We start from the raw sequence: 16210 nt of genomic DNA on the forward strand, positions 1-16210 counted from the left end.
AATGATGGATCAGCCACTTGTGGAAGTGATGGATCAGGAAGTGAAACGCATTATAGAAACCGTGAAGACATCCGTATTCCACTTGGTTATGAATTGGGGTGCAGCATCAAAGGCAGCTCCTGGCTCTCTGGAGCCACCGGTGGGTTCCGAAGCTAATAGTAAAAACACATAATCTGTCACGCACATTACTGACTATGAAACAACCCGGTATTACCTTCGACACGCAGCCAAGCATAATAGCATGATGAGTACAGCCAGCAAGCAGCAACGCGATTGGTTAAATATGTAGAGCTGGAATTTACAGCCCCAGTAATGTGGACCGGTCGTAATGTCTGTGGTGAGCCTGTTGAACCGAGAGGGAACGTGATATGAGCGGTGTAACGACTACAAGATGCTCCCCGGTGGTTGAGGTGAGAAGGTCCATGATTTAGACAGAGGCCATCTGGTAATGTCGGATTTTAGCGGCGTGGCATCAGGTTTGACGTATTTCATCTAACGTTTGGTTTTCGGACGTGAATAGGAATTTATTTAACAGTTTGACTTTACCAGCTGCTCATGTTATTCAGCTGCTTTAAAGTTATAATTTAAATGACTGATGAACGGAACAATGTCATGACGGGTCTTCAGTTTCTCCCATTATTCAGCTCATTTGTGCTTTTATATATATATATATATATATACAGTATATATTTTTTGTCCTCGTTCTCCGTCACCCTCATCCACCCTCAGAACTCACTAAGTTCAAAAGCAGTCTCCGGGTTGATGGCTCTTCATTTTTTCGACCCTGAGGCAGCCAATTTAATGGCTTTTAGTCATCAATCAATCAGTGTTAGCTAGATATTTTCAAGACTCACCTCTCTTCTTTTGAAGCCAGCCAGGTAGGGCCGCTGATCTCTCCGTGTGTGAGTGCGCCACATACTCGTGTCGTAATTGCATGTGTGCGTGTGAATGTGCTAATCTACACCAGGCAGACAGCGGCTTGTCTCCACTCCAGTAGCTACAATCCTTCATTTTCGGTGTTGCATGAAAGGGTTTAGAGGTGATTGAGGAGGATAGTCCTCAGTTCTGCTTGCCAGCGACGATGTGCTGGTTTCACGATGTCAGGCATGGTGCAACAGAGACCACATACACCTTATTATCTCACCCTACATGCTGTTTTCATTGGGCCGGGGTGGTTATATATGAGTGAGAGATTAAAGGAAAATGAGAAGGAAATGAGAGGAAGAACAGCAATAAAGAAAACCGCAATAAAGAAAAATAAAATTTGAAGAGGAATGCTAAGCTAACACAAGGAAATCAAGATATTTCTAAGGAAATCAGAGCCATGACTAAGACAGGATATAAAAAGTAATGGGTCACAAAGAGGCAATTCCAGTGACATTATGTAACAGTGAATATTGCAATACTGTGTAGCTACTGTTTTGGTATGAAACTGAGCATTTGTCCGTAGAGGCTATTACTGACTCATGTGGAAAGATTTTCTGTATTTTCTTCCTCATTTTTACCATCTGTCACCATTTATATGTTTTTATTATTTGGTAACTCATAATGTGTGAGTGTGAGAGTGAGAGAGAGATTCTGTACTCTAAGTGAAGATTTAGGAAAACACCAGTCACATATATCTCCACTTGGAGCAGACGTCCCTCTGTCACTAAGCTGCCAAAAGATCGTTAGGTGTATAAACACAGCATGTCACGGCTGCAGATACAGATTTAATAAAGTCTCCACCAAGGCCCGTATAACCGAAAGCAGATGGACCTGGGCGTTGGGAGGGGAGATGAATGTTTGGTCTTTGTTATCTGGAGACACTAAAGCACCTCATGTGGCCCAGTGGGAGTCTGCTCAGACTTGTCCATCAAATCTGTACGTGCCAGAAAATAATGTTTTTATAAAGACAACGATAGGATGTGCATGATGTCGGTGTGGTGAAAGACGGCTCTATCGGCGTGTTCATGTGTCTGTAGCAAGGTTCAGATATAGGGGAAGGTGTGCAGCTCTCAGGTCAGTCTCCAGTGGTTTATTTGTAATGTTGATTAGCTCTCAGAAGCAATCCGGTAGTTAAGGTTAATTAAACCCTGACCCACAAATCACTTATGTGGAGCATTTGGAGGAATATCTTCAAATTGGGCTCTTACTTATGGACACATAATCTTAACACAGCTCATTTCGTTTTTTGCATCGGTTATTTTGAGAAGCAAGAATACTAATAATAATTAGAATAATAATTCCTGGTGATTTGACAGCATTAGTACGGCTTAATTTGCAAAGGCAAAAATAAGTATTTTATTTCTGAATAACTCCTTTTCATGCCTGACAGTGGAATATTTATGATGACAAAAGCAGCATTTCCTATCATTACTTGTACCTTTACTTTTACATGTGGCAAATCTGAGCTGCCTGCTGTACAAATACATTGTTGGATAAACACAAACAAGCCTCCACAACAAATCATCAGCATGTCACACCAGATATACTGCAGTGTGAAACCTACTGACACGTATTTTTCTCAGGGCTCCGTTCGCCGGTGTTCTGCATGGCTTCCACTGTACCGTGAGGCTGTAAATGATGAAAGACAGTTTCTGTGCACCTTGTGGTCGATGCCTCGGCTGAACACGCCAGCCATAATGGATAAGCTGTTTTCCAAATGACCGAAGCTGCAGCGCGTGTTCTGTAGCCCGGTAGCCACCGTGTCGCTACGCAGCTAGTGGGCTCGAACGTCTGGAGAAACTCAATCCATCACAGGCTGTAACTTCAGAGCGAATGCAAGGCGCCCTCAGAAGGTATTAGTTCCTGGAAGAAAAGATGTAATAACAGTCAAGACAACAAAGAAGCCGCGAAATAAATCTTTTAACTTTCCTTGTTTATTTGGGCTGTCTGCAACCAACATCACTTTGAAGGGTTCATTCTCTTCAGATTGAGTGTTGGAAAACAGTGTATGAAGAAAAGAAAGTTAAGTTTGATCAATAGTTGCCTAAAAGTGGTCTGCTGTTTTCAGCCCTGTTTCAGTAGGGATTGGGAGGGAGATTGATTCATGCAAGAATCAATAGTCTTATCTTCTAAGACTCTGAATTGATTTACAACTTTTTAAAAAAACAGCATTTTTTAGAAATGCTCTTTTCTACAAAACAACTTGGATGCTACTGCTGATGGACAGTAATCTGATGGTGGCCTATGATGTCTGTTTGTGTGTCGCGTCATACTCACACGGCTGAAATAACCACCTTTGCTGCTTTGTACATCTTGTGGAAGTCCGAGATACGGCGCATAATCAAGTCTGAGTTCATAACATCACCCAAAGGTGCTCGCTGAATTTCACTGAGCTGATCTCACTGTGTATAGCAAAACACACGTTGGCTGGAATAGTGGAGTGAACCCACAATAGCAGCACAAATTAATTTAAAAAATGCTTTGTTTGGTCTGTCTGCAAGACGATAAGCAAACCGCTGTTAAAATGTTTATTTTTATGTGAGGTGTCCAGTATAGTATTCTAAGAAGCCAAATATTTAGATGAAAACCTACATGCTTGTCATTTTATATGTGTAGTGGTTTCTGCTTCCTGGCTCCCTTACTAGCACTCACTTAAGGTACTTAGACTACTGATTGACCTCTCATTTTTTAAGCCTGGGAGGAAACACTCAAGCCTAATAAAATCCAGCTATTATAAATTATTTCTGCGGTTTAGCTCATCACAGACTGTCAGGCAGTGCAGCCACAAGGACAGACGAGCAGCGAGACACAGAGGAGGTATCACGGTTCCTTTCTTCTCCTGGATACACCATCAATCAGCTTTCATGATGCAGACTGCACACTGACACAAGGCTGACCTCCGCTGAGTCGCTGCCGCAGAGGAATAATCCTAAATGATGATTGCTTTTACATTTCCCTTCACTTCCTCTGTGTGTCTCCCCTACTTTGTCTCCATGACTCCTATATTCTGTGTCCCTGCCTCTCCCTCTCTTTGCGTTCATCTTGATTCCCTCGACACAAAAACCAACACCTGTCCCCAAACTTTCACCCCCAGCCGCTCGGCCGGCGTCTCTGCCACACGTCTGCTGTGATTCCTGAAGCCTCTTGACTTTACAGACAGATGCTCTGTGTTCTGCAGAGCTGCCGTGTCCTCGTCTCGCTGCGGCTCTTCCTGTGGAGTCAGCGGTCAGGACCAGACCGTTTGGTTGGTTCGTGTGCTGGTTCTTTTTTTTTAAGTGCTTCAAAGATTCCTTTTGAGAGACTTTGGTTCATTTGTCATTTTCAGTGTGGATAACAAGCTTGCAGTATGCACTTTGTGGATCAGACTGAAAAAGACGGTGATTTCTTCAAAGTGCTGTAATTTCCTTCTTGTCAAACGCTGCAGACTACAGCTAACTCTCAGCCGCTTTTGCTGGTTCTTGTACTCAACTCACTTTGACTATCAGTCTTTTCAGCTAACACGTTGATGTTACAGTGACAACGCCCCCTAGTGGCCATCGTAAGTGACAGTAGCAAAGGGGGAAGTCAGGTGGTGTGAATGTAGAGCTGTGGACTGTTCATCTCAGTCAATATTAGTTTTTTTAATATATTTTAGTATACCATAGCATAGCATACTTGTCTCATTCCTCTTTTAAAATGTCTTCTTTTCCAGACATCGATGCTCCTACCAACTTGGTCACCACCGAAGTGACCGAGGACACGGCGACAGTTTCATGGGATCGTGTCCAGGCAGAAATCGAGGGTTACATGTTGAGCTACAGCTCTGCTGAGGGCTCCAGCACCGAGATCCCCGTCGGACGGGACAGCACCTCCTACAGGCTGCTTGGTTTGAAGCCTGGAGTTCTCCACACCGTCTACATCTGGGCCTACAAGGGGGACAGAGACAGCAGTAAGAGTTCGACAGAAGCTGAAACAGGTAATCTTTGGATGGCGACCCGCTTTATTACAGGGGCGATGGTGGTAATCCACAAAGGTTGGACATAAGGGAGGAATTCCCAACACTTTTATTTGAACACAGTTGTAGCTTTAAAACAAACGTTTTGACCAAGTTTCCCAGCAGTGTGTTTCTTTTCTTCCTTTCTTTGTTAACAGCCTGTGAGCGGAGGGAAAGAGGTTTTAAATGCCTCTTTTTCTTCAACTCCTTTTTATCTTACCTCAAATAGCCCTTATGTACAATCATCAGCATCACAGTAGGCATTTTACATTTAGCACACTAACCCCTCTTTCCACCAAGACATCATTTTCACTGGAAAAAGGCTGTTTAACATAATTAGGCTGGACACCTGGTTTAAGGGTGGTTTAGTTTAGCCTGAGGCTGCATGTCTTAAAGAAGTTTGAGAAGAGCCAAACTTCATTTACCAAGCCAGATATTCTGTCTCTCCTGTGTTCTCCTGTCTCTTCATCTTTGCTGTTGTGAAGGTTAGCAGCTGTTGCTGTCGTCTTGCCTTTATGTCTCTGAAGAAAAAAGCAGGAGAACGCTTTTGAGTACTGACTGGCTTATATCCAATTTGCGCTGGGAATATATATATATATTTATATTTATATATTTATATATTCTTGAATATTTTCATAATTGGGTTTCTGCGGGTGTATGTATGCAGTGTGCCATATTTGTCCTGAGCCCTTCGGATGAGGGAAGCAGCCATGTTAGCTCCGATATCCCGACTCATACATCAACCAGCAGGGTTGCTCTCAGATTCAAATCCCTGAAGTGGCTTGAAACTCACTTTGCAGGCTCGTGATGTTAGCACATGTGATCAAGAGAAGACACGGGTTCATCTAGAAGCAAAAAACAGTGATTTGTCTTTAACTTCAACAATGTTTCTTTGATTAACATAGCTCATCATAGACCTGCTTGCTTAACAATGTGATATGACATCAAACTTGGATATAAAACCTCAGAAGAAACAAAATCCAAATGACACTTTTGGGGTTTTCAACTTTTTGGTGCGAAAATGACTAAAAAATACATCAAACCCCTCCACACTTTGATCCAAGTTTGACGTTTTCACCCTCTTACACAGTTAGTGAATATTATTGGTAAGAGGCAACTACTTTATACTGTGTGTTGTTATGTCTGCCCTGGATGTAGTGCTATCCTTCAGTAGTCTATACTAACCATGACTCCCCACACAGAGCTGGATGCTCCCACTAACGTCTTGGCCCGAGATGAAACAGAGTCCAGCTTCAGGGTGTCCTGGGATCACGCCCAGGCGGAAATTGAAGGCTACCTCCTCACATACAGCTCCTCTGAGGGCTCGAGTGAGGAAATCCCTGTCGGGTCTGACAGCACCTCTTACATGCTGACTGGCCTGAGGCCCGGTGTCCTCTACACCGTCTACATCTGGGCCATCAAGGGGAGCAAAGCCAGCAGGAAGACCTCAACACAAGCTGAGACAGGTCTCCAATCTACAACTTTCTGTTCAAATCCAAAGCCCTTAATTATCTGACCAGCGGATGCCAGCATCTACATGCACCACTTCTTTGAACAATTTAATGACAAATATCTTTAAAATTGTTCCCTGATGGAAACCTGACCAACAACTGGTTGTAAAATGTAGCTTTCAACTTTTATGTATATTACCAAAAAAAAATCACACATTCTATATGTAGATGTTCCTACTAAACTCTTTAAAAAGTGTGTCATGAGACCAGGTCTTGAGTTTGCATCAGTAGTGTATTAACATCCTCCACTAACATCTCCCTCTAGAACTGGATGCTCCTGCTAACCTCTCAGCCCGAGATGAAGCAGAGTCCAGCTTCAGCGTGTCATGGGATCCAGTCCAGGCTGAAATAGACGGCTACGTCCTCACATACAGCTCCTCTGAGGGCTCGAGTGGGGAAATCCCAGTGGGGCCTGGAAGCACCTCGTACACGCTCACTAGTTTGAGGCCTGGGGTTCTCTACACCGTCTACATCTGGGCCATCAAAGGAGACAAAGCCAGCAGGAAGATCTCCACACAAGCCCAGACAGGTCTCACATCTACCAAGCTCAGTTAACACAACTCACATATTCTTTTCGAGGCCGTATTTATGTGTAATACTTCAAATCTACAGTTAACTCACATGCGAACCCCCCCAGAAGAAAAAAGTTTCTCTCACATGGTAGACTAATCAGCTGTTTGTTTTAAAGAAGTTGTCCAATGTATTCATCCATCTACCTGCCATCTTCTAATGCGGGTCACGGCGAGCACAGCAGCCCGGACATCCTTTTCCCCCCCAATAACTTCCTCCAGCTCAGAGGTGTAATCCCTCAAGCATGTCCTGTGACTGCAGTCTCCCCTCAGCCACTCATGCATGGAAGGAGGTGCTCGGGCCATGCTTTCCCATGACCAACAGACCTCTACCTGTTTCTCTGGATGGGACTCTTGCAGACTGAGGTCAGCCAACACTTTTGGGAACCTCAGCATCTTGTATCCAACAGTCGGATCACATCAATTTCATGTACTTCTACTACTTTGGGACTACGGATGAAGGGTGGACCTCTGCCGTCTCTTCCCTAGCAGAGTCTATGATGTCTGAATTGCTGCACCCACACCCCTCTGATGTTGTGTTGTCCTAACTCGTGTGCAAATCCCAATTTACCTGGCTTATTGGAACAGCTGCCTAATTATCTGAAAATAACAAGTCACCTTTGGCCAGGAGAGGACGACTGAATGCCCCTGAAGGATTATTAAGCTAGACAGCCTTCTCCAGCGATACCAGAGGGCACAATGTTCTGACCGATCTTAGTTTCCCTCTCTGCAGCATGTGCAGGTGCGCCAGGGGAAAGCAGGATTCTGTGTGATGTACATTTTGCTGAGTCGGTACTATTTGGCAAACAGGTGTTGCCCCCGACTTCCTTCATTTCTTGCTCAGCTGCGAGGTCCATCAGGCTGCAGAGGCTCTCACGTCCTTCTTCCAGGCCAGATGTTTTCTTAGCTTGTGCCCCTCCCTGTGACTCCATGTGCAGAACTGGACACTCTTGGCCCAATGTCAGCGTGTCATGAGACACGGTGCAGTCAAAAATCAATGCACATACGATCAGGGACAGTTCCGATGAGATTAACAGCCCTGAGACACCTCTGGGACCCCATGATGTCTTTCACAAGCTGTCCTTGTGTCCTTTTACATCATCTACACGTGGGCAGTGAGGTTGAACACAGCTAGTGGGAAGATTTAAACATATATTGTGTCTCTTATATATAACGAGGGCATCTTATTTATTTTTTATGATGCAATATGTGAAGGTAGATATCATTATTTTTGTAATAACCATCACATTTCTGTAATGTTTTGAGCAAATGCATGCCGGAAGATTTAATCTCTTCATCTTGTAGTTTGCATCTCTGTAGTATAATAACCAGCTCCACTAACATCTCCCTCTAGAACTGGATGCTCCTGCTAACCTCTTAGCCCGAGATGAAGCAGAGTCCAGCTTCAGCGTGTCATGGGATCCAGTCCAGGCTGAAATAGACGGCTACCTCCTCACATACAGCTCCTCTGAGGGCTCGAGTGAGGAAATCCCCGTCGGGTCTGACCGCACCTCTTACATGCTGACTGGCCTGAGGCCCGGTGTCCTCTACACCGTCTACATCTGGGCCATCAAGGGGAGCAAAGCCAGCAGGAAGACCTCAACACAAGCTGATACAGGTTAATACACCGCGAATAGGCACGGTTTTCAAAGCTCTCCTCTCTCCTGAAATGGCAATTAATTGTTCAACATCTTTAAAAAGAGGACTCCCTACAGAGTTGATTAAAAAGAAAACTCATTATTTTCATTTATACTGAATAATATAAGAGCGTTAAATTGGTTTGTGGATTCCTGCAATAGTGGATGTGTTTTAGTGCTTTGCTTTTGTTTGATGTGACTACTGTATGCACTGGTATTCACAGGGGTTTAATTATCAGAGGTGAGGGGATACATCTGGATTGTTTCCTGGGACAGTTGCATTTGAGTCATGTCTCAGATCTAATGGACTTTGTGGTAAATTTTGCAATTACTTGTGCTTTTTTAATATAGAGTGTCAATCTGATCTCTAAAACTGGTGATAGTCTCAGAAACGGTGATTCAAACTGTAATCTACCACGTGTTGTAGACACCTGCAAACCAAGTGAACTTGAAGTTGAATCATTCGTTCAGTAATTGTGTTGATCACCCTGTGGCCTTACATGTATTGAACTGGACATGTCTTTAAAAGTCTACCGGGGAGCAGTGAAATGTGTCCCACAGGCCAGGCCAGGTCGCTGGGTCTGGGAACTTAGCGTGGGGTAAAAATAGCATCGGCAGCACATGGTGAACAGGTTCCATCAAGGACTATCTTTGTGTGAGCCAGATGATCTGTAAAATCACCTGGGAGCTCTTATGTGAAAGCTGGATCGTTTTCAATTAGCCGGCAAACGGCTAAAGTTTTCAGATTGTAAACTTGTCTCGTCTACGTAGTCGGCGGCTCCAGACCCGATGGGGGGTCGCTGGGTTCAGATAGGAAAAGAGCCAGCGTGTTGGAAGATATCATCCGGGACACATAAAGGCATGTGTTATGACATTTGTGATTTTATTGGACCTGGTAACGAGCGGCGCCATTAAAACGGTTTCAAACCGACATCTGTGTGTTTCAGCAGCATCCGTTTCACTAATGACACCACCAGTGGCACCACTACAGGGTCACTGTTCTCACCATATTCTCCCATTACAATTGGATCGCCATAAAAACGGGTGAATCCTTCTCAGTGATGGTAACACTGACATTTGGATGAAATGTGAATGCACACAGAAGGCAGTATTTCCTGAAGTCTTGAGTAAATAATAGATAGCTGGCTGATTATGTACGTCCTGGGAGGTCAAGGCTCCCACTGTTGCAGCTTCTTTGTGTCTAGACATATTATTCAGTGTTTTTCAGGTCAAACCTTCAAAGCAAACTGCCAGTTGGTCTGCAGAGGGAGATTCTTCCTTTACAGGTGGCTGGTAGTCGTCTGGTGTCGTGCTGCAGGTGGAGGGAGGCTGGAACGCATCGTCGTTGTGATGGTGGAGGTGGAGAAGCAGAATAAAGAGGAATAAATACGGCAGCCCAAAGTTAATTGTCTGTTTGCGAAGCACTTATTTTAAGTGAGAAAGGTTTTTATACACTGAAGGGCCACTAAAATGTTTGATTAAAATGGTTTAATTAAGGAGAATATATTCGCTCACGGTTGATTGTTTTCTCCCGTTTTAGCAAACAAGCAAAAGCAGCACTTAAATTCTCTGCTCACCCCATCCAGACACGAATCGTTGGTGTATGGATGAACACGATAACGCACCGTGTTCCTGTAACCGACTCTGATTTACACTCCAACACTCAGACATGGACGCCCCGAAGGAGCTGAAGGCGACCGATGTGACGCGTGATTCTGCTTTCCTGACCTGGGTTCGTCCTCTCGCCGACATCGAGGGATGCGTCCTCACTTACAGGGACGAGGACGGCAGCAAGGAGGTATGCATTACATTAAATTACCAAGAACACGTCCTCGTTTAAGAGACTGTGGTTTGAATGTGTAGGAGGGAGGAAAAGGCCTTTTATTCTGCATTGATCTGCAGTTGCTTTCGAACTAAACTCTGGATTTTAAGCCACATCTTTGTCTTTACAAGAATACAAATACCACAGTTTCACAGCTGTGTTCAACTTCAGCTCTGTAGAACGCTGACCTCTTGTGGCCAAAAATAAAATGAATACTAAAAGTATTTTTAAGTACATGGCTGAGGTGATTAATCTTTCATGTGACACTTTAAAAAAAAAATGACTTAATGTTTCTAATTGAAGCTCAAGCGAGTGTTCAGTTAGAATAACTTCCTGTTTATTGTGTTCAGACGGTTGAGCAGCGGCTCGGGCCCAGTGAGGCCAGTTTTGCTGTTTCCAGTTTAGAGACTGGGAAAACATACATCGTCACCATCATGGCCTACAGGGGCAACAAGAGGAGCACGGTGGTGGAGGCCGTCTTCAGGACAGGTCCGTTCATTCCCGCCTGCAGAGTCATCGCTGTTGTCAGCGTGTTGGTTTACCTGACGTCTTCTTCACACCTCTCCCCCAGTCGGCCTGCTCTACCCGTTTCCCATGGACTGCGTTCAGATCATGAAGAACGGCAACAAGCAGAGCGGCGTCTACGCCGTCTACATCAACAACGAGCGCTCCAAACCGATGGAGGCTTACTGCGACATGGAGACGGACGGAGGCGGCTGGCTGGTACGGACCAATCATAAACCACACAGACCATCACGTGGAAAGATAATAACATTGTTCATCATGCGTTTCACTTACAGTAATGTTTATTATGTGGGTAGAATTTAATCCAGTAGATTATATCCACATGCTGCCGAGTTGCTTTATGGGTAATGTAGGAGCGAAGGACTAAAAGTCAATGTATCACAATCTCTTTATGCTTAAATTATGATTAATCTTGCATTCCTTATATGCTAAATATCCAGTCAATTATAGTAGCTGCTACTGCAATTTTAGTGGTTTTATCAAAATCCCGACGCAGATCGTTTGAAACGTTTGTGTAAGAGCGAGGGCTGCGTAGCGTTTGAACATTTTAAATACCGAGACCAGTTTTCCGATCCCCGGATGGACCGTCTAGTCCAGATCCCCAGCCCTTTAGTGACATCCTGTCCTCGCTGCTTTCAGGTGCTGCAGCGACGCACCAACGGCAAACTGGACTTCATGAAACGCTGGAGACAGTGCATAGCCGGGTTTGGCAACATGACGGAGGAGTTCTGGATTGGTGAGCAGCGGCGTTGAAACATGAAACATGAAAATCAACGAGTTGTTTCTTCACCCTGTCTCTGGTCTGGCTGCTCCCTCAGGTCTGGATAAGATATATGAGCTCACCAACACCCCGACTCCGTACGAGCTGCGGGTCGACCTGGGCCTCGGTGCCGAGAGAGCCTTCGCCGTGTACGACAACTTTAAAATTGCGCCGGTCAAACAGAAATTCAAACTCACCATCGGCAAATACAGCGGGACAGCAGGTGAGCCTTTTTGCTCCTCCAATGTTTTCCTAAAAAACTCCCAGCAAGACGAAAGACAGCATATTTTAAACACTCATATCCTCTCTGACTTACTCAAACAGAAGAGTTATAGGGAAGAAGGGAGGGCAAGCATGTCAATGAGACAGACAGGAGAGGTGAGACGGGGATTTCAAGCAGCAGCAGCCATCCTCCTGTGGGGAAGCAAATACAACCCAGCAATAGGTGGAATATTTGTGTTAGAAACTTATATTCAGTTAGTTAGAGAGGAGAGCTGTAAAGGGAAGAAGAAGGCAGAGTATTACTGGGCTTTGAAGCCAGGAAGATAGAGACGCACAGCAAGTGGGACGCTGGCTCTACGCAAACCACAGTGTGTCTTTCTATTCTTAGCCTTTTATTAAAGCTCTTCCATCGGGGGGAACTTGTAAGGAGAAAGGGAGCAATATGAGAGAACATAGAGGAAGGTTGAACTGCATACAGACTGTTTATCTGTTGTTTGTATTCATTTTCAAGTGTACTGATTACGGGGTTGGTACGGGTGCTGGAAATCCTTGAAAACACTTCAAGCGCGGTGTTTTCAAGGTTTGACAAGTGCTTGGATTTAGAATAAAGTGCTTGAAATGTGTGTTCCTTGTGATGACATCTATGATAGAAGAGAGGAAAGAAGATCTCCATATTTGAGGGACTGAAAACAGCATTTTCTGACATTTCTTTATGAAAAATGGCTTTTGATGATGAACAGATGATGAAAATAGTTGGTGATTATATTTCTGTGGATCTGTTAGTGGAATTCGTTTTCCTTTCATTTGTGGTCCTTCTGTAAAAAGCTGTCTCCAAACATCATGTTGGTTGTTTAGAGGACAATAACATCTCATTTAATGTGATGAACAAGTGACATAATAAGTAGACTGAATACTGACCATTGGATTGATACAAATATGGAGTTTACCACAGCTGGAAGGTGCTGGAAAAGCATGGAAATGCACCTTGAAATGCTTGAGGGGTGCTTGAATTTGACTTTGGAGAAGGTGTAGGAACCCCGTGATCATCATTGTTAATTCCCCCCCTCCACCAGGTGATGCTATGACCTACCACCAAGGCCGGCCCTGGACTACCGTCGATAACGATAATGACATCGCCCTGGGCAACTGTGCGCTGACCCACCGAGGAGCCTGGTGGTACAAGAACTGTCACCTGGCCAACCTCAACGGCAGATGGGGAGACACCCGGCACAGCTTGGTGAGTGAGGGGAGGCCGCCATGATGGGCGTCCTGCTTTATTAGCAGCTAGTAGATTCATCCAGTCGTCTGGTGATCGCAGGTATCTGCAACATGCACACGTGTGTTTAATCATACTGGATAATACTCCAAACATATCATGGCCTTGATGGTTTCATCTCAAGGCCAAAGTGTTGTTTGTCTGGTGTTGTGTGATTCTCACCAGTAGGAGGTCGAGGTGTGTTTATTGATTAATACTAAAGTGTGCAGATTCACCAGCTAAATGAGACACACTCACAGCTCAAAGCACATCAAAACAACTATTATCAAAGTACTGCATTCATCAAGTTCCCCGTGTTTGGATCCTTGAGATAACTGATGTTTTTCTGGCCAGCTAATTGTTGTGTTCTCCATCTCGCTGTGAAGTTTGAATCCGCTTCATTAAGTCGACTCCTTGTCCGTGAATAATAAGCGGATCGCAAAACTATTTTATTCTCAGCGTTTCCTGTTCTGAAGTCCCCTTCGGCTCAAAATGTCAACGTGTCAAATCAAATCGACAGTGTTCTTGATTAATTGAGCAGCCGCTGGAGGTTTGTCTATTCATTTTTCATTGTGCATACCTCTTAATTGCTAAAAGGAAGTACCGTTAGTTGTATAACCTCCACTCACAACGAGATGCTGCTCCTTTATTGATTTCTCCGCCGCTAAAGTGATGAACAACAGATCTCCCCTCTGTGAGTTAAAAAAATAAATACTCGCTGTAATTTGGGGTTCTTTCAGAACATGCTTACAAAAGCAAAAAGCACAGAAAAAGACTGGGAGGCTGTTCCCTGGTCAGCAATCAGAGACAACTTGGCCCCAGCCACCTCTTTAGTTGTTGTGTTTTGGATTGTCGAGATAAAGAAAATCCATCAGCGGTGATAAGAAAACACATCTCTCACACAGCTATAAAGCATAAGTGTTTGTTTGTTTCTTTGCTGGAGCTGATAGGCTAACAACAACAGTTATTATGTCTAAGTGAGTCTGATGCTGAAGAACATTCCAGGGGATTTCTCTGCTCTCCTCCAGGATTTCATCCACAACGTCTCCCTCAATGTTTGCCTGCAAAACGCAATAACACCCAAAAACAAGCTCGTATTAGAAATGAAGCCGGAGGCCGGAGTTCATTAGTGTTCGTCATCCTGCCTGTCTGTGATTGCTGCCTGCAGGGCGCTGGAAATCCTTGAAAACACTTGAATTTTAGTGTGGTGTTTCTGAAAGTTTGAAAAAAAAAAAATTAGAGTAAAGTTCTTGAAATGTATGATGACATCTATGATAGAACAGAGAAAAGAATATCTCCATATTTGAAGGACTGAAAACAGCATTTTCTGACATTTCTGCATGAAAAATGACTTTTGATGATGAACAGATGATGAAAATAGTTGGTGATTATATTTCTGTGGATCTGTTAGTGGAATTAGTTTTCCTTTCATTTGTGGTCCTTCTGTAAAAAGCTGTCTCCAAACATCATGTTGGTTGTTTAGAGGACAATAACATCTCATTTAATGTGATCAACAAGTGACATCATAAGTAGACTGAATATTGACGATGGATTGATACAAATATGGAGTTTACCACAGCTGGAAGGGGCTCCTTGAAATGCTTGGAAAGTGCTTGAATTTGACTTTGGAGAAGGTGTAGGAGCCCTGTGCTGACTCTGCCTCTCCCTTTTTCCTTGTCTCCCTCATCTCCCCACCAACGTCTTCCTCTCTCTCCGTCAGGGAGTGAACTGGGAGCCGTGGAAAGGCCACCTGGTGTCCCTGGACTTCACCGAGATGAAGATCCGACCCGTGGGAGCCTCGTCCGGCAGGAAGAGGCGAGCGTTGATGGCTCGAGAGAAGAGCAGAGATAAGAAATAAAAGAGCTCCTCCCACTAAAACCCACCAACGATCATCAGCGGTCCCACTGAGCTGCCATCATATGTTCGTACTCTCGTACGTCTCACCTCCAGGACAATACGTACACTTCTTTGAGCAAAGAGAGAGTCTGCAATAACTTATTATCTGTTTGTCGTGTACAAAACAATCCATCAGAAAATACAGAAGTTATTACGTGTGATTGTTGGGAAGGAAAAAAAAAAACCCCTTGGAGATGTTTTGAAGTGCAACATTAACAAGTTGTCATAATGCAATTTTTATATTCTTGAAAACTCCTGTTTCACTGATTCTGGTAGAAACCGTCATTATAAATCAGGAAATGGTTAGATTTGAAGTTAAATTGGGGAGCCAAGAAATCCAATTTATCCTGCGTTCATTTTAACGTTCAGACCTCGGGGCACCAGGTTGTTTGTATTATATTTGTTCATTTTACGTCTGATGAAGAATTTTGAGGAGCAGCTTTTTCTTGTGTATAATAGAATCGCCATAACAAACCAAAAGACAGTGTTGAGATTAGAGTGATTGGCGTGTTATTGAGTGAAGTGTCGCATCACATTAGCGTGCGACGACGGCCGTCTTCAACGCTGCTGCTTCACCGTTCATAAGATCCCGACGGCCGCATATCAATCAACGTGATGCGCCGCGTCAAATGTCAATAAGGATGAAGTGTGTCCCCCCCCCCTCCTCCGTCCTCCGTCCTCTGGGACTTTAATGAACAAACTCTTGTTTTCAATCTGGGAATCTGACAAAGGTTATTAATACTGCTTTGACTTTGACTTTATTGCATTATTACATTTTACACTTTTATTACAAACTGTTGGTTTATGAGACAAGGAGGGAGCGCATCAATCAACATTTCTGCTGACCTGCCAGATCTGATCTAAGGTCCTCGCTCCTCATAAATTTTTCGCATTCACTAAAAAATGTCTTTTTAAAACCTTCACGGCCTGTAAGCTTTTATTCCAACAGATCTTCTATCGGGGGGGGTTTCAAGGTTGGACGTGAGGACGGTCACCGAGGAATTAAAAAACTCCGTCTCATCAGTATTTTGTTTTACTAATTGTGTTGTCAGACAGCTGCTCATTCATATTCCTGCCACGCGGACGGACGGAAATAAAGGTTTTGTTACATGA

The 16210-nt window shown here is 44.0% G+C and overlaps 1 protein-coding gene across 2 annotated transcripts in view; it reads left to right on the plus strand.

The window, feature by feature from the left end:
- The window catches only part of tnn (tenascin N), a 34104-nt gene extending 17894 nt beyond the window's left edge, over positions 1-16210 (plus strand). The window contains exons 9-19 of one of the 2 annotated variants that reach the window (XM_084007504.1): positions 4619-4882; positions 6103-6366; positions 6677-6940; positions 8335-8598; positions 10285-10415; positions 10790-10928; positions 11011-11162; positions 11604-11700; positions 11783-11947; positions 13020-13183; positions 14922-16210. In XM_084007504.1, the coding sequence (XP_083863630.1) occupies positions 4619-4882; positions 6103-6366; positions 6677-6940; positions 8335-8598; positions 10285-10415; positions 10790-10928; positions 11011-11162; positions 11604-11700; positions 11783-11947; positions 13020-13183; positions 14922-15059 (2042 nt within the window). In that variant the 3' untranslated portion in view covers positions 15060-16210. The remainder of the gene's footprint in view (positions 1-4618; positions 4883-6102; positions 6367-6676; positions 6941-8334; positions 8599-10284; positions 10416-10789; positions 10929-11010; positions 11163-11603; positions 11701-11782; positions 11948-13019; positions 13184-14921) is intronic. The other variant, XM_084007505.1, reaches the window with a different exon arrangement.

Source organism: Eutrigla gurnardus (assembly GCF_963514095.1).
Source record: "Eutrigla gurnardus genome assembly, chromosome: 4".
In the NCBI taxonomy this organism is placed as follows: Eukaryota; Metazoa; Chordata; class Actinopteri; order Perciformes; family Triglidae; genus Eutrigla; species Eutrigla gurnardus.